The sequence below is a fragment of the Narcine bancroftii genome, chromosome 1 (assembly GCF_036971445.1).
Source record: "Narcine bancroftii isolate sNarBan1 chromosome 1, sNarBan1.hap1, whole genome shotgun sequence".
Classification (NCBI taxonomy): domain Eukaryota; kingdom Metazoa; phylum Chordata; class Chondrichthyes; order Torpediniformes; family Narcinidae; genus Narcine; species Narcine bancroftii.
Window position 1 is genome coordinate 42,380,806 of NC_091469.1, and position 18,330 is coordinate 42,399,135.

At 42.3% G+C, this 18,330-nt stretch overlaps 1 protein-coding gene and 1 long non-coding RNA gene across 3 annotated transcripts in view; one reads left to right on the plus strand and one right to left on the minus strand.

Moving 5' to 3' along the window:
* Window positions 1-18,330, plus strand: part of LOC138757481 (A disintegrin and metalloproteinase with thrombospondin motifs 3-like) — a 262,759-nt gene that overhangs the window by 240,187 nt on the left and 4,242 nt on the right. For both annotated transcript variants that reach the window (XM_069924904.1, XM_069924894.1), the window contains 3 exons: window positions 992-1,155; window positions 3,312-3,477; window positions 9,155-9,287. In XM_069924904.1, the coding sequence (XP_069781005.1) occupies window positions 992-1,155; window positions 3,312-3,477; window positions 9,155-9,287 (463 nt within the window). The remainder of the gene's footprint in view (window positions 1-991; window positions 1,156-3,311; window positions 3,478-9,154; window positions 9,288-18,330) is intronic.
* LOC138757497 (uncharacterized) overlaps window positions 1-18,330 on the minus strand; it is a 38,276-nt gene that overhangs the window by 7,003 nt on the left and 12,943 nt on the right. The window lies entirely within an intron of this gene.

Sequence of the window (18,330 nt, forward strand, 5' to 3'; positions counted from 1 at the left end):
CTCCTGCTAATCATCCTCCAGTGTCCTCTATCAATGGATTATCAGAATCAGGATTTAATGTCATGAACAAGTCATGAAATGCGGTGTTTTGCAGCAGCGTCATCGAGCAAACATTCATATTACGACCATCTTATGACATTACTATTAAAAAAAATAACAATAATAGGGCACGAAAAGTAAGGCAGTGTCTTTGGTTCATTGATTATTCAGGAATCTGATGGCAGTGGGGAAGAAGCTGAACTTGTGCCATTGAATGTTTGTCTCCAGTACATTTTTCTTGATGGTAGCAGAATGAAGAGGGCATGGCCTGGGTGGTGGAAGTCTTTGAGGATAGAGGCTACTTTTTTAAGATACTACCTCAAGTAGGTGTCCTCGATGAGTGGTCTAGTGCCTGTGATATCGCAGGCCGAGTTAACAAACCTCTGGAGTTTATTCTTGTCCAGAGAGTTGGGGTTTCCATACCAGCAGTGATGCAACCAGCCAGAATGCTCTCCACGGTGCAGCTGTAGAAGTTTACAAGAGTCTTCGGTGACATACCGAATCTCCTCAGACACCTCACAAAGTATAGCTGTTGGCGAGCCTTCTTTGTGATTGCATTAATGTGGAGGCTCCAGGACTGATCCTCGGAGGTGTTAACACCCAGGAATTTGCAGTTTTTGCCCTTCTATTGATCCATCGATGAGGACTGGGTCCTGGGATTATCCCTGTACTCCTCAAATTTTTCAACCACACATTCATTATATCAGACTCTTTCAACATTCATCTCTTACAGTTTGTTTCTTTGCTGAGTAAAATCTGAATATCTTAAAAAGAAAACAACACAAACCTGTTTTTCTTAATAGCCATCCTGTCTTTTAAAATCTTACTACCTTAAATTAAAATGTTCCATAATCATTAACTTAATAAAATTCCAGCATACCTATGTTGAGGATTAGCATTGATATTTTGATAACTATTTTCCCATACATACCTTAGTTATTTTGCTTATCAGCTGTCAAGAACCAAGCTACAGGTCACTACATTCTGAATGGTAAAGGGGACAAAGCCAAGACAAAAGTTTTTATTGAGCTTGGTATAGAATGGCAATATACCTTGGAGGATGATGTGGAAACTCTCCATACTGATGGCCCTTTGCATGATGCTGTTGTCGTCCTGGTGAGTGACTTTTCTCTCATTTTATTTGTCAGTACAGCAAAAAAATTGACAATGTGAATGACTTCAGATATTTGAATGTTTTCTTACACCAGGATTTCCAGATAAACTGAAATAAAATTTGCAATGTAAAATGATGAAAGTACCAATTACTAGCAGAATGATTTGAGAGGCTGAAAACTTTACAAATGGCATACAATGGAAAGAGCAGGATTCCAAATGAATCATTCAAATGGTGCAAAGACCTGTAGATGATTTACTAGAGTATGGGTGGTGCCAATTACCTGGAGAGATGAGAGATGGAGAGGTTTACATTTTTACAGAAGTTCAACTGGAAATTAGATTTTCAAAATTGTGAATGGCTTTGATAAAGTACAATATTTTAATACAGTAAGTTTTAAGTAGTGTATTTTTATGAACAGTTGCCTGAAACCAGGTTAAATGATAATGTTCCAAAGTGAATCAAATAAATCATATATTGACACACGAGGAAGCCATTTTTTTTATTGGATCCAATCTAGCTCCTAAGGGACAAACCCTCAGATACATCCACCATCTCTCCAAACCCAAATACCCCTGCAGTTTTAATTCTCTTTTACATTTGCCCTTCAACACTTTTAATTTTTTTTTAATTAATCAACACTAAGGGGTAATTTGCAGCAACCAATGAACCTATTGGCAGGTCTTTAGAATCTATGAATGGTTTACAATTATAATTTTTTAATCAAATTGTAACAGGTTTCCTGTGTCACTGAACATTGGAGATTTTTAAAAGCTGACAAGATCCATCAGAGTATTGACAGAAAGTAAAGTTCAAAGGCAAAGAAATGGTTAATAATTCAGATCATAGAAGCCCCTTAACCTTTAGGTATTCCTACTGTTTCCTGGGACAGCTTTGGTTTCATTTAGACACGGTTCCTCACGTGATTCCAGAAGACTTTGAAAGTTTGATGAAAGTTGGAGTGACCTCACTTAGCTGAATTTAGTGCCTTGGAGGTCTGTCTGGTTTTATCCTTTTCCACTTTATCCTTGCAGTTTTGGTGCATCACGTCCAGATCTATGCCAGACTGTGTAAGGATATCATTTCACGAAACACATTGTTGATCCATATTTTATAACAATTCAAGTGGCAAATAAAAGACCATGTCACCAAGTGTACGGTCACGCACTTTGGTAGGAAAAAAAAGACAGATTATTTTCTAAACAGGGAGAAAATTGAAAATAACCAGATGCAAAGGGACCTGAGAGTCCTTGTGCAGGATAGAATAGCTGAAAGCTAAACTTGCATTCATTTTAAGAGCTATAGAATATAAGAGCAGGGATGTTATATTGAGGGTGGTGAATCTGTAGTTTGTAGCCACAGGCAGATGTAGAGGGCAGGTCATTGGGTGTATTTAAGGCAGAGATTGATAGATTCTTGATTAGCCAGGGCATCAAAGATTATGGGGAGAAGGCCGGGCAGTGGGGCTGTGGGGAATAAGGATCAGCTTCTGATGAAATGGTGAGGCAGACTTGATGGGCTGAATAGCCTTTTTCTGCTCCTTTGTCTTATAGTTTATGGACTAATTCAGGAGTTTCATGGTCCTAATTATTATGACTAGATTTTTTATTGAATGTGTCAAGATTGTGAAAGAAGTATTAATGTTGATGTCCACAGCTACCATGTGGAATTTACACTCCTGTCTCTAAATAGTTAGGCAGGTCCATGGTCTTAAATAAAGCATTACATCACCACTGTAGACTGCACCTACAGAGGATGAGACAAATCAGACTTGTGTGACTTTCTTAGTGATGAAAACAGAAAATATTGGAAACATTCACTTAGGTTGGCAGCATCATTGCAGCAGGAAATGGCGACATTTTGAGTCAGTGATCTGGACCTGGGAGAGGTTATAATGAATAAATAAAGATAAAGAACAAGAGAGAAGATCTGTGATAGGATGAAGGAAGAATGTATTACTAGCAGAAGGAATGATGTACAAGGAGAAAAGCTATGAAAATGAGACAGAATTGTGGTTGATACAATCAGGAATAGAGTAGTAGATGTTGACTTGCCTAACCTCGCAAAGTGCCACTAACCACAATTGCTGAACAGTAGAATCGTTAGTCATTTCATTCAAGGATATTGGCTGCTCTTTTAAATCCACCTTTTCTTTCAGATTATCCCTCAGAATAATAACACCAAATCTAGTCTCACCTATAACTATATTATCCATGAGGATTCCTTGCCAACCATCAGCAACAATAATGTGCTTCAGGAAGATCTTGATACTTTTGAGTGGGCTTTGAAGAGCTGGTCCCAGTGTTCCAAACCATGTGGTGGAGGTAATTATCTCTGAATAATGATTGTGTAAGTGTAATCTGTTAAACATTTAGAAATTGCAATAACCATAATGTCTGTAGATACTCAATGGCTAGCACTAAGGTGACAACTTCGAATTCCACTGTTGAAACTAGAACACCAAGTTGATGCTAATGGTTCTGTCCAGCACAGCTTTTATTATTTGCCTGCATGAGGTTCATATCCTTCTATGTCTTGCTTATTTAAATGCTTCTTAAATGGTATAATTGTTTCTGAATCTACCACCTTCTCTGGCAGCACATTCCAACTATCTGTGTCAAAAAAAACTTAGCACCTAGATGCTCTTCTACTCACCTTAAAACTCTGCCTTCTTGTTTATACTTAGAACCATAGAACAGAAACAGGCCCCTTCGGCCATTCTACTCTGTGCTGAACCATTGTTCTGCCTAGTCCCACTGACCTACACCCAGTCCATAGCCTTATACTCCTGCTATCCATGTTGCTGTCCAAATTATTCTTAAATGTTAAAATTGAGCCTCTGCATTAACTATGTCAGCTGGCAACTCGTTCCACTCCTCCACCATCCACTGTGCAAAGAAGTTCCCCCTCATGTTCCCCTTAAACTTTTCCCCTTTCACCCTTAATCCATGTCCTCTGGTTTGTATCTCACCTACTCTCAGTGGAAAAAGCCTATCTATATTTACTCTGTCTATCCCGCTCATAATTTTAAATACCTCTATCAAATCTCTCCTCATTCTTCTACTCTCCAGGGAATAAAGTCCTAACCTGTTTAACCTTTCCCTGTTACTCAGTTCCTCAAGTCTGGACAAGATCTCAGTAAATCTTCTCTGCACTTTTTCAACCTTATTGATATATTTCCTGTAGTTAGGTGACCAAAACTACTCTAAATTTGGCCTCACCAATATCTTATACAACTTTACCATAACATCCCAACTCCTATACTCAATACTTTGATTTATGAAGGCCAAAATGACTTCATAAATCTTATCTACATTTGACGCCCCTTTCAGGGAATTATGTAACTCAATTTCCAGATTCCTCTGTTCTGCCCCACTTACCGTGTATACGCTACCTTGGTTTGTCCCTCCAAAATACAACATCTCACACTTATCTGCATTAAATTCTATCTGCCAATTTTTCAGCCCATTCTTCCAGCTGGTCCAGATCCCTCTGCATGCTTTGAAAGCCTTCCTTGCTGTCCACAATCTTAGTGTCATCTACAAACTTGCTGATATAATTTACCATATTATCAAACAGATCATTGATATAGATGACAAACAACAAAATCCCAGCACCAATCCCTGAGGCACACCACTAGTCACAGGCCTCCAGTCTGGAAGTAATCATCCACCACTACTCTCTGGCTTCTCCCCTATAGCTAATGTTGAATCCACTTTACTACCTCACCATGAATACCCAGCGTCTGAATTTTCCTGATTAACCTCCCATGTGTTCTTAGCCCCCTGCTCAACTCACTTAACAAATATGACTGTGTGGCTGGGTACGAGAATAACACCATCTACAAATTTGCCGACAATACCACAGTAGTGGGTTGTATAAAGGAAGGTGATGAGTCAGCATACAAGAGGGAGATTGAAAACTTGGCTGAATGGTGCACCAACAACAACCTTGCACTCAATGTCACCAAAACTAATGAGCTGATTTTTGACTTGAGGAAAGTAAAGCCAGAAGTGTACAATGCAGTGATCATTGGGGGATCAGGGATGGAGAGGGTGAGAAAATTTAGGTTCTTGAAAGTCACTATCTCGGAGGATCTTTCCTGGACCCAACACACCAATGGCATCGAGAAGAAAGCACATCAGCGTCTCTACATCCTCAGGAGTTTGTGGAGGTTTGGTACGACACCAGAAATCCTGGCAAATTTCTGAAGAGGTGAGGTGGAAAGTGTACTGACCGACTGCATCACAGTCTGATATGGGGACCCAAATACCCCTGAGCATAAAAGGTAGTGGACACAGCTCAGGATATCACAGGCAAAACCCTCCCCACTATTGAGTATATCTACAGTGAACACTGCCATCAGAGAGCAGTAGCAATCATCAAAGACCCACACCACCCTGCACATGCTTTGTTCTCACTGCTGCCATCAGGAAAGGGGTATAGGTGCCCCTTAAACCACCAGATTGAGGAACAGCTGCTACCCCTGCACCATCGGACTCCTCAATGACAAACTCAATCAGAGACTCATTTAAGGATTCTTACTTGTGCATTTAATTGTTTTTTTGTTTGTTTTCTGCATTGCACAGTCAGTTTGTTTACATTCATTATCTGTTCACAATTCTTTGTTTACCTGTTTTACATTGTGTACAGTTTTTTTTACACTACCAATTAGTGGTAATTCTGCCATGCCCACAGGGGAAAAAAGAAATCTCAGAGTTGTATGTGATGTCATGTATATACTCTGACAATAAATCTGAAATAAAAATGTGGGTCCTTGTTAAAGCCCTGACTAAAGTCCATGTAGACAACATCCACAACCTTCCTTTATCAACGTTCCTGGTAACTTCCTCAAAAAACACTGTATATTGGTCAAACACATGCACAAAGCCATGTTGACTATCCTTAATCAGTCCTGGCTATCCAAATACTTGTTTGTCCTGTGTCTTTCCCTAATAAGAGTTCCAATCTTGCACACTCTCTAGGTGGTACCTCTATATTTTGATATAGAAAACTTTCCTGAACACATTTCAATTCAAGTTTATTGTCAAATACAACCTGATGACAAAATGTTCTCTGCTGCTTAATACAAAACATGCACACAACCAGACACATACAGACAGATAATACATATACAGGACAAATATTATTTCAATTTAAAAATAAATAGATTTGTACACACGAGAGTCTCGGATGGTTAGTGTGAGCAGTTCCGTTGGTTGTTTAGTATCTCACTGCCCATGGGAAGAAGCTGTTCCTCAGCCTGGTGGTGCTGGCTCTGATACTCCTGTATCTCTTCCCCAGTAGGAGCAACTGAAAGATGCTGTATACAGAGTGGAGGGGGTTTTGCACACGCTCTTCAGACAACAATCCTGGTGGATCACGTCGATTTGGGGGGGGTGGGGGGGCAGAATCCAGTGATCCTCTTGCCACTCTTATGGTCCTGTGGATTGATCTCTGATCCATTTCTCTGCAGCAACTGTACTACGTGGTGTTGCAGCCGGCCAGGATGCTCTCAATAGAGCTCCTATAGAACGTTCATAAATTATTGGCTGGTAGTCTTACCCATTTCATTCTTCTCAGGAAGTGCAGTCAATGTTGCACCTTCTTAATAAGTGAGGAGATGGTAACTGTCCACAATAGGTCACTAGTTAAGTAAACTCCAAGGAACTTGTTGCTCTCCAATCTCTCTACTCCAGTGTTGTTGATGTGTAGTGGAGGGTGGTTGTTCCTGATCCTACTGAAGACCAGATCATCTCCTTCGTTTTGTCCATGTTGAGACTCAGGTTGTTACTCTTGGACCATATTACAAGATTTTCCACCTCTTCTCTGTAACTCATTGTTATTGCTGATGAGGCCAACTACTGTTGTGTCATCTGCAAATTTGACAACACTGTTGGAGCTGGATTTGCTGATGCAACCTTCAAGTAGAGTAGGCTGAGCACACAGCCCTAAGGTCCAACATGTAGTGGAGAGTGGTTGTTCCTGGTCTTCCTGAAGTCCACGATCATCTCCTTCATCTTGTCCACGTTGAGACTCAGGTTGTTTATCTCGCATCATTTCAAGAGATTTTCCACTTCATCTCTGTAGTGTGACTCATCATCGTTGGTGATGAGGCCAATTACCATTGTGTCATCTGTGAACTTGATGACACTGTTGGATCTGGATCTTGTGATGCAATCATGGTCATTAGTGTGAACAGGAGCAGACTGAGCACACCGCCTGAGGTGCGCTAGTGTTCAGCATGACGGTGCTCAATATTCTGCTACATTTGACAAATGCCAAGCCATCCAGTCCTTTTACAGTATTGGAGTCTTAGTCAATATGTGGAAAGTTAAATCTCCCACTATCACAAATTAATGTTTCCTGCGGCTGTCTGCTATCTCATTACAGATTTGCTCCTCCAATTCTCGCTGGTTATTGAGTGATCTATAATACAACCCCATGAATGTGGTCATATCTTTCCCATTCTTCAGCTCCACTCATACAGGCTCAGTAAATCAGCCCTCTGGCCTGTCCTGTCTTAGTACAGCTGTGATATTTTCCCTAACAAGCAATACCACTTCTCCCCCTTTCATCTCTTATGGTCTTTCACATCTGAAACAACAGAAGCCCAGAATATTGAGCTGCCAGTCCTTCTCCTCCTGCAATCAAGTTTCACTAATGGCCACTCTATATTAATTCCATGTGCCGATCCACATTCTAAGTACGTCTGCCTTTCCTACAATACTTCTTACATAGAAATTGATGCGCCTGAGAAACTTTTCTCCTCATCGAGCCTTTGACTTCTGATGTTATATGCAATCTTCACTTCATCTTTTTCATCCTCCACTCCCCTATCTGCTCTGGCAATCCAGTTCCATTCCCCTGCAACTCCCAGAGCAGCACTAGCAAACCTTCCCACAAGGATGCTAGTCCCCCTCCAGTCAGGGGCAAACCGTCCTGTCAGAACAGGTCCCACCTTCCCTGGAAGAGAGCCCAATGATCCAGAAACCTGAAGCCCTCACTCCAGCACCATGTCTTTAGCATCACGTTAAGCTGCATTAGCCTCCTATTTCTAACCTCACACGTAGCAATCCTGAGATCACTACCCTGGAGCTCCTACCCTTCAACTTAGCACCTAACTCCCCGAACTCTCCTTGCAGGACCTCATCACCCTTCCTCCCCACATCATTGGTCCCTTCATGGATCATCACATCCGGCTGCTCACACTCCATCCTAAGAATACTGTGAACTCAATCTGTGATATCTTGGACCCTGGCACCAGGGAGGCAGCATACCATCCAGGAATCGATCCATTCCACAGAACCTCTTCATCTGTCCCCCTAACTATGGAATTCCCTATCAACACAGCTCACCTCCTCTCCTCCCTTCTCTTCTTAGCCACCAGATTAGGCTCTATGCCAGAGTCCTGACTGCTTTGGCTTGTCCCTGGTAGGTTGTCTCTTCTTTCCCCCCCCCCCCCCACCCCAACAATATCCAAAATGGTATACTTGATATTGAAAGGAACGGCCACAGGGGTGCCCTGCACTGTCTGCCTGCTCCTTTTCTCTTTAGATTCTTTAATAATGCTAAGAGTTTGTAATCAGTTCTAAAATAAGGAAATAAAATGTGATTAACTGTAAAAGTAACCATAAACCAATCAGGCTTTTTGAAAATACAAATTGGTGGAAGAAAAATAATTTTGGCAAAGGAACATCCCATCCCCTCCTAGCTCTGGGCTGCTAATTATATTCCAGACCTACTCCAACATGGTTGATCCTCCACCATTGGGCTAAAAACCTTCTCAGTGTATCAAGTAAGTATTGAGCCTGTCTAATTACTCCCCAGTGGAATTTAGCTCAGGTTCAATGAATGGGCAATGAAGTGTACGTGCAGGAATTGATTGAATAAAAAGATAAGGAATGTGAATATTTGTAGGAAGCAGCATGAAATTATTTTATGTGCATAATACAGTTCAAGTTATGTTCTGAACAGATAAATGACTGGTTTTCTTATTAGGTTTGCAGTACACGAAATATGGATGCCGCAGGAAAACTGATAATAAAATGGTTAGTCGCAGCAATTGTGATGCGGATAAAAAGCCAAAACCTATACGCAGAATGTGCAATCTGCAGGAATGTACTCTGCCTATGTAAGTAATGTTTGTTGCTCTTGAGATCTCTTGCTGCTTCCTTTCTTCTCTTTTCAGAAAATTGATTCCCTTTGAAACTAAACTGAAGTTTCCATTGATTAGTCACTGATATTGAGAGTTTTAGTTGGTTGAATATAACCGTGAACTATGTTTCTCCTTGACAATAATGTTTCTTTAAATCGGCAGTTCCTTGTCTCAAATATTTTTTTTTCCCCTCAATTAGTGGCATTGATGGTTCACTTTGTTTCAATAGACAATAGGAGCTGGAGTAGGCCCTTCGGCCCGTCGAGCCAGCACCGCCATTTTACAGATCATGGTTGATCACTACCATCAGTACCCCTTTCCAGCCTTATCCCCATAACCCTTAACTCCTTTGCCCACTAGAGTCTTATCTAACTCTCTTTTGAACATAATCAGCGAATCTGCCTCTACCACCCTCTGTGCCAGAGCATTCCACAGATTCACACTTCTCTGGGTAAAAAAATGTTTTCTCATCTCCGTCCTAAAGGGCCTACCCTGTATTCTTAAACTATGCCCTCTAGTCCTCGTCTCCCCCATCATTGGGAACAAGTAATCCGACTTCACCCTGTCTATCCCCCTGATAATTTTGTATGCCTAAATCATGTCCCCCCTCATCCTTCTAAACTCCATCGGATACAAGTCCAGTTTTTCTAGCCTTTCAGCATATGTCAACTCCGCCATCCCTGGAACTAACCTTGTAAATCTGTGCTGCACACCCTCTATAGCTAGTATGTCCTTCCTCAAAATTGGAGACCAAAACTGGACGCAATACTCCAGGTGGGGTCTCACCAGGGCCCTGTACAACTGCAGAAGGGCGTCCCTGTTCCTATACTCCAATCCCCTCTTTATGAAAGCCAACATGCCATTTGCCTTCTTCACAGCTTTCTGAACCTGCATGTTAGCCTTCAGTGACCGGTGAACAAGTACACCCAGATCCATTTGCACCTCCCCACTCCCTCACTTGTCTCCATTTAAATAATACTCAGCTTTCCTATTATTGCCCCCAAAATGGATAACCTCACATTTGCTCACATTGAACGTCATCTTCCATTCAGCAGCCCACTCCCCCAACCTGTCCAAGTCCCTCTGCATTTTCCTGACATCCTCCTCACACCCCACACCGCCACCCAGTTTAGTGTCATCTGCAAATTTGCTCATGTTATTAATAATCCCCTCATCCAAATCATTTACATAAATTACAAACAACTGAGGACCCAATACCGATCCCTGCGGCACTCCACTCGTCACATCCTGCAATCCCGAAAAAGACCCGCTTACTCCAACCCTTAACCAATTTCCTATCCATGTCAGCACCTTACCTTCAATACCATGCTCCCTGATCTTGCCCACTAGTCTCCCGTGCGGTACCTTATCAAAGGCCTTCTGGAAGTCCAAATACACCACATCCACTGGCTCTCCCAAGTCCATCCTCTTTGTCACATCCTCGAAAAATTCCAGAAGGTTAGTCAAGCATGACTTACCCTTAAGGAATCCATGCTGACTAGCCCTTATACTATTATTTCTGCCTAAGTGTTCTGCTATTACTCCTTTTATGATAGACTCCAATATCTTCCCCACCACCGACGTCAGGCTGACCGGTCTATAATTTCCCGTTTTCTCCCTCCCTCCCTTCTTAAAAATCGGCACCACATCAGCCACTCTCCAATCCTCAGGGACCTCCCCCGAATCTATGGAACTTTGGAAAATGTCGACCAGTGCTTCCACAATTTCCATAGCAACTTCTTTAAGCACTCTGGGATGCAGCCCATCAGGCCCTGGGGATTTATCAGCCCTCAGTCCCAACAATTTACTCACAACCTCCTGCTTCTGGATCCGGATATCCATTAGATCCCCTACTTCCCCAGGAAAGTTCCCCAAGTCTCTTGATACCGCATGACCACTACCCCCTAACTGACCATAACCTATATCCTCCTTGGTGAAGACAGTTGCAAAGTATTTGTTAAATTCCTCAGCCATCTCCTTGTTTCCGGTAATAATTACACCCTTTTCCATTCTTAATGGACCAATTTCAGACCAAACCAATTTCTTCCTCTTCACATATTTAAAAAAGCTTTTGCTATCCTCCATTATATTATTTGCTAATTTCCTCTCGTACTTCATTTTCCCCTCTCTTATGACTTTCTTAGTTACCCTCTGATGCTCTTTGAAGGTTTCCCAATCCTCTAACTTCCCACTCCGCTTCGCTATCTTATACTTACTCCCTTTAGATTTGATATTGCACTTGATTTCATTAGTTAGCCACGGCTGCCATTTGCATCTCCTAGAGTCTTTCCTCCACTTTGGAATAAATTTGTCCTGAATCCTGTGAAAAATGTCCAAAAATACCTGCCATTTTTCCCCAGTTGTCCTCCCAGCTAGTGTATCTTTCCATTTTATTTTGGCTAGCTCCTCCCTCATAGCTGCATAATCCCCTTTATTTAACTGCAGTACAGATGCTTCCAACTTCCTTTCTTTTTCCCTTTCTAATTGCTGCTCAAAAGTAACCATACCATGGTCACTATTCCATAATGGCTCCCCTACATCAAGGTCACTTATTAACTCTGCGTCGCTGCACAGCACCAAGTCCAGAATCGACTTCCCCCTGGTAGGTTCCTCCACTAGCTGCTCCAAGAAAGTATCTCGTAGACATTCAATAAACTCACTCTCTTGTGTTCCTGCCCCCGTCTGATTATCCCAGTCCACCTTCATGTTGAAGTCCCCCATAACTACCGTATTGCTACCACTTTGACATGCCACCCTTAATTCCTGATTTATACTTCTACCGATATCTGAGCTACTTTTTGGAGGCCTGTAAATGACCCCCATTATGGTCCTCATGCCGTTGCAATTTCTTAATTCTATCCAAACAGACTCTACCCCACCTGTTTCAATGTCTTTCCTTTCAAACGCCTGAATTTCATTTCTTACCAATAGAGCTACCCCACCTCCTCTTCCTAACTTTCTGTCTTTTCTATAGGACGTGTACCCGGGAACATTTATTTCCCAATCCCGCCCTTCCCGCAGCCATGTCTCCGTTACTCCGACAATGTCATAACCTCCCATTGCCATTTGCACTTCAAGCTCATCCATTTTATTCCTTACACTCCATGCATTCATACACAATACCTTGATACCATATCTCCTTTCTCCCTCCACCTTTGTTCTCGATGCACTTGCCCCTACTCTCCTATCACTTTTAGTTCCCTTTTTCCTTATTGTTTCACTGTCTAACGGAACCACCCCTATATTCACTCTCCTATCTGCTTCCCTATCAGTCCTGTTCCCTTCCCCCTGCCAAATTAGTTTAAATCAGTGACTAAATAAAGCTTTTAAGGTAGCAAAAATATCCCAACAGCTAACCAAAATTGGCACATGCCACGTAGCAACATATTCAGGTGTTTGAAGGTTTAGTAAAGTAGCTCTATATTAAGAAGTATCACAAAGAGGTTTAGAACAAATGATAGGTCTTGAATCTTAGCAACTACAGTAAAAATCCCTGGTGTTCGGCAATTATGGGGATTGGTAGATGCCAGATAAGTGAATTTTCTGGTATCTTGAGACTACGTGTTGTGTGATTAGCGAGGCACACAAATTTGAAACCCATATTTTTTACCTATTTATTTTCCATGATTATTTTGCCATTTGTTTGAATTCTGGATTACAGGGGTTTTACTGTATGGACATGGCTTCCAGTGATGGACCAAATATATTTGAGGATGAGCAAAAGGCTAGAATTAGAGGAGCAAAGGATTAGAGGAGGTTACAGAATGGGAGATGGAGAAAATCATGCAGATTGAAATTTAATTGTGGCCTTCACTCAACAGGACCCAGTGTCAGTATATGAATAAGCTAGTGGAAGTACTTGGATCAATACAGCACAGTCAAGGCCCACAGGCCCTCGATGTTGTGCCAAACCATATATTCCCTAAAATAATCTCAACCTCCCTACCCCATAACCCTCAATTTTTTTTCTATCCATGAGTCTCTTAAATTCCTCTAATGTTTCAGTCTCTACCACTACCCCTGGCAAGGTACCCACAATTCTCTGTGTAACAAACTTACCCCTAAAGTCTCCCCAAAATTTCACTGTGTATCTATGTCCTCTGGTGTTTTTATTCCTGCCCTGCATAAAAGTCACTGGCTGTCCAACCTATCTATGCCTCTCAGAATCTTGTAGATCTCTACTAACTCACCTCTCATCCTTCATTGCAAAGGGAAATGTCCCAGCTCTGCTAACCTTGCCTCATAAGACCTATTTTCCAATTCAGGAAACGTCCTGGTAAATCTCCTCTGCACCCTCTCTATAGCTTCCATATCTTTCTTACAATGAGGTGACCAGAAATGAACACAGTACTCCAAGTGTGGTCTCACCAGAGATTTGTAGAGTTGCAATATGACCTCTCGACTCTTGAAATCAATCCCCCATTAATGAAACCCAACATCCCAAAGGTCTTCTTATACTATCAAACTGCGCAGCGACCGTGAGGGATGTATGGATTTGGACCCTAATGTCCCTGTTTATCCAGAATCATCCTTCTGGTTTAACCTTAAAAAATGCATCACCTCACACTTATCCGGATTGAACTCCATCTGCCACTTTTCTGCCCAACTTTGCATTCTTATATCCTTTTGTAACCTACAACAACCTTCAGCACCATCCATAACTCCTCCAACCTTTGTATCATCCGCAAACATACTGACCCATCCTTCTGCCTCTTCATCTTGGTCATGTATAAAAATCCACTACTACTCTCTGCTTTCTACATACATCAATTTTTTATTCACACAGCCAAGGTTCCATGGATCCCATGCCTCATGACTTTCTGAACGAGTCTCTTGTGGATGACCTTGTCAAATACCTTGTTAAAATCCATTTAGACCACATCTATTGCCCTGCCCTCAGCAATTTATTTTTTTACCACCTCAAAAAATTCAGTTAGGCTTGTGAGACATGACCTTCTCTTTACAAAGCCATGCTGACCGTCCTTGAGTAGATTGTAATTCTCCAAATGCTGATAGATTCTATCCTTAAGAATCCTCTCCATTAGTTTGCACACCACTAACTCATCGGATTCCCAGGATTCTCCCTATTACCTTTTTTAAACAAGGGGAGTACATTTGCCATTCTCCAATCCTTCGCATCTCCCATGTGGCTAAAATGGACTCAAAGATCCACTGCCCCAGCTATCTCTTCCCTCACTTCCCACAGAAACCTGGGGTATATTGCATCCAACTCCTGGTCTTATCAATGTTTATATTTTTAAGATGATCCAACACTTCCTCTTTCTAAATCTCAAAATCATCTAGCACACAGGCCTGTTCTATTCCGATCTCACCCTGGTCATGGTCCTTTTCTCTTATAAACATTCATTTAGGACCTCCCCAATTTCCTCCACCTCCAGGCATGTTGCCTCCTTTATCCTTTAGTGGTCTGACCTTCATTCTCATCATCCTTCTGTTCACATATGCATAGAACGGTCTGGGGTTCTCCTTAATCCTACATGCCAAGACCTTCTTCGAGCTCTCCTAAGTCCTTTCTTAAGCTCCTTCCTGGCTACCTTATACTTCTCATGAGCCCTTCCAGTTTCCTACTTCCGAAATCTTTTTCCTCTTGACTAGCTGCTTCACCTATTTTGTCAACCACAGTTCCCTTTTCCTACCATCTTTCCCTGTGCCAGTGGGACAAACCTATTCTTTTCCCAGCACAAGTGGTCTCTAAACTTCCTCCAAATTAGTTTGATGCTTTCACCCTTGAACATCTGTTTCCAATTTAATCTCGTTAGTTCCTGCCTCATCCCTTTGTAATTAGCCTTTCCCCAAATAAACACTTACCCATTTTGTCTGCTTTTATCTTTATCCAGCTCAAGGAGTTGTGTCACTCTCACCAAAATGCTCCCCCACAGAGAGGTCCGCCACCTGACCAGGTTCATTAGCCATTATGGCCTCACCTCTCCTCAGCTGATCCACATACTGTGTCAGGAATCCTTTTTGAGCACACCTGACAAATTCATCCCCCTCTCTCCCTCTTGCCGTCACGAAGTTCCAGTCAACATTAGGGAAGTTAAAGTCTCCCATAACAATAACCATATAATTCCTGCACCATTCCAAATCAGTTCCTCAGTGTCCCAAGGGCTATTTGGGGGCCTATAGATTACTCCCAGTATGGTCATTGCTTCCTTCCTATTTCTGACTTCCACCCACACCAACTCAGTACAGTCCCTCTGCTGCATCTTCCCATTCTATAGCCACGATACTATCCCTGACCAGTAATGCTAATCCTTCCCCCACTTTTCCTCCAATCCTATTCCTTTTAAAATACCTAAGCCCCCAGCCAATTCTGCCCTTCCCCCAGCGTCTCTGTATCAGCCACATCATCATAATTCCATGTACTGAATCATGCTCTAAGTTCATCTCCTTTATTCTTAATACTCCCAGCATTGAAATAGACACATTTCAAGCCCTCTAACTATCTACAGTTATGTTTCCTCCCAAGGCTGCCCTTCCTCACATACACATTGCATCATGCTTTTGACCTTCTGCCCGATTCTCAGCACTCGCATTCTGATTTCCACCCCCCACCCTCCCCACCACTGTCAAACTAGTTTAAACTCTCCCTAAGAGTGCTATAAAACCTGCCCTCCAGGATATGGATCCCTTTCCAGTTCAGGTGCAGCCCATCCTTTTTATACAGGCCTGACCTTCCCCAGAAGAGATCCCAATGATTCACAAATCTGAACCCCTTCCCCCTGCACCAACTCTTCAGCCACGCATTCATCTGCCACAACTTCCTGTTACTACCCTCTCTGACGTGTGGCACAGGCAGCAATCCTGAGATTACAGCCCTTGAGGTCCTTTTTAACTTCTTTCCTAACTCCCTATATTCCTTCTTCATGACTTCATCCCACCTTCTATCTATGTCATTGGTCCCCACATGGACTATGACACCTGGCTGCTCACCTCCTGCCTTGAGAATAGTGTGGACTCAATCAAAGACATCCCTGACCCTGGCACCTGAGAGGCAACATACTATGCCGGAGCCTCATTCTCATTCACAGATCCTCCTTTTTGATCGCCTAACCTTCTCCTCCCTTCTCTTCTGAGCCAAAGGGCCAGACACTGTGCCAGAGATGTGACCACTACGACTTGTTCGAGAGAGGTAGATCGTCCACTTGCTGTTGAGGGGAATGGCCACGGGTGCTTGGCAATGTCTGCCTATTCCCCTTCCCTCTCCTAAAACTCACCCAGCTACCTGCCTCCTGACTTTAGGAGGTGACTGCCTCTCTGAAACTTCTATCACTGCCTCTGCTTCCCAAATGATTCAGAGTTCATCTAGCACCAGCTCCAGTTCCCTAATTCAGTCTCCAAAGAGCCTCAGTTCAATATACTTCTTACAGATGTAGACACCAGGGACAATTGTGCTGCCCCAGATTTCCCACATCCTACATTCAGAGCATTCCACTACCCAAGCTGCCATCTCCATTAACTACTCTTTGTTTAAATGCAAAATTCTTACCTGGCCAAGCTCGTTCTCAGCTTCTGCTCGTCAAAACCGCAAAGTTTCAGTCTTATACTGTACCACTTACACTCTGGCTGCTCCTTGCTGCCTGTTTCCCCTCTTTTTATTTTTCACTGCCCCTTATCTGTAATACTCACTCCCTCCAATCACCGTTCTGTTTAACCCTTAAAATTGTCCTCTGCTCTCTTTTTAAAGCACTCACCAAATGCTTGGTTCCGACACTCACTGTTCTCTCGAATATCATGCTCCTCCTCTTGCAGTATCAGTCCTGAACCTACACAAACCATACAACTTTGGAGAATCTTAAATTCTAAGAATGTCAATGAAGAATGTCCACCAGGTGTGTGTTGGAATTGCCAAGAAAGGAGTTTTAAAAAAAATGCATGAAGGATTTTAGGAAGTGAGTTGAGAGCTGGGGAGGGTAAGACAATGTTCCAGGGGTTGCTTTAAACTGAATGGCACAGATGACAGATCTGAAGTTCAGCAAAGAGGTCATACGTATGACATTAATGTAATAAACAGTGCGATTCAGTTTCAGACATTTTCCAGAGAGAGGAATGGAGTTAGTGGATAGGGGATGTGAAGATAGTAGATTCAGTCTTCCTAATGTTCAATTTTTGTTAATTTCCTCACATCCAATTCCTGATATGGGACAAAACGTCTGACAGTTAAGCAATGGTGATCGGAGGTCTAGAGATGTAAACCTGGATGTCATTTGTGCCAAAGGGAAACAATAAATGGCAGCCAGGGATAGGCCTTTGTAGCAAGCCTGCAGTAAGCGAGACTATTACTGGGAATTAGATCATGATAAATAAAGAGACTCAGCAGATTAGGCAACATCCATGGATGAAAATGGCCAGTCAGCATTTCAATTAAGACACTTAATCAAGACTGAAGCAGAAAGCAGAGGTTTCCAGTATATCAAAAGAGAATGGAAACAGGAGGGGCTAAAAGGTGATGGGGCATTGGACAGAAGGAAAGGTGGAGGCACATTGTGGAAGAGATGACTTGGAGGGGGAGAAAAGAAGAACTGAAGTTGATAAAAGCAAAGATGGAAACAGTGGAACTAGATAGAGTTGGGGATTGGAAAAATCTGTTCATGCCTTTGGGTTTCAGGCTCTTCAAGAGGAATATGATGGATTGTTGCTCAAGTTTAGTTTTGGCCTCACTATGGGTTTGATGAGGCTAATGACAGGTATGTCTGCATGGGACAGGTTAGGGGAATTAAAATTGTTAGCAACCTATCCTTACAAAGTATCATGCCAATTTCCTTGGGAACAGTGTGATCCTGAAAGCTTTGTCTCATTTCTGTCTTTCTCTCCTGTTTGGAAACCCAAACACTGTTGAATTGCTGGAATTGTTTGTAGTTATGTATGCAAGATACAGTACTTTTAGTTTCTTATGTTCTGAGAGTTTGTGACCTCCAGTGGAGACTAAGAATGCAGAAAGTGATAATGTGGCCTGAGAGAGTGAAAGTGTTGATAATATTCTATGGAGGCTTCAGAC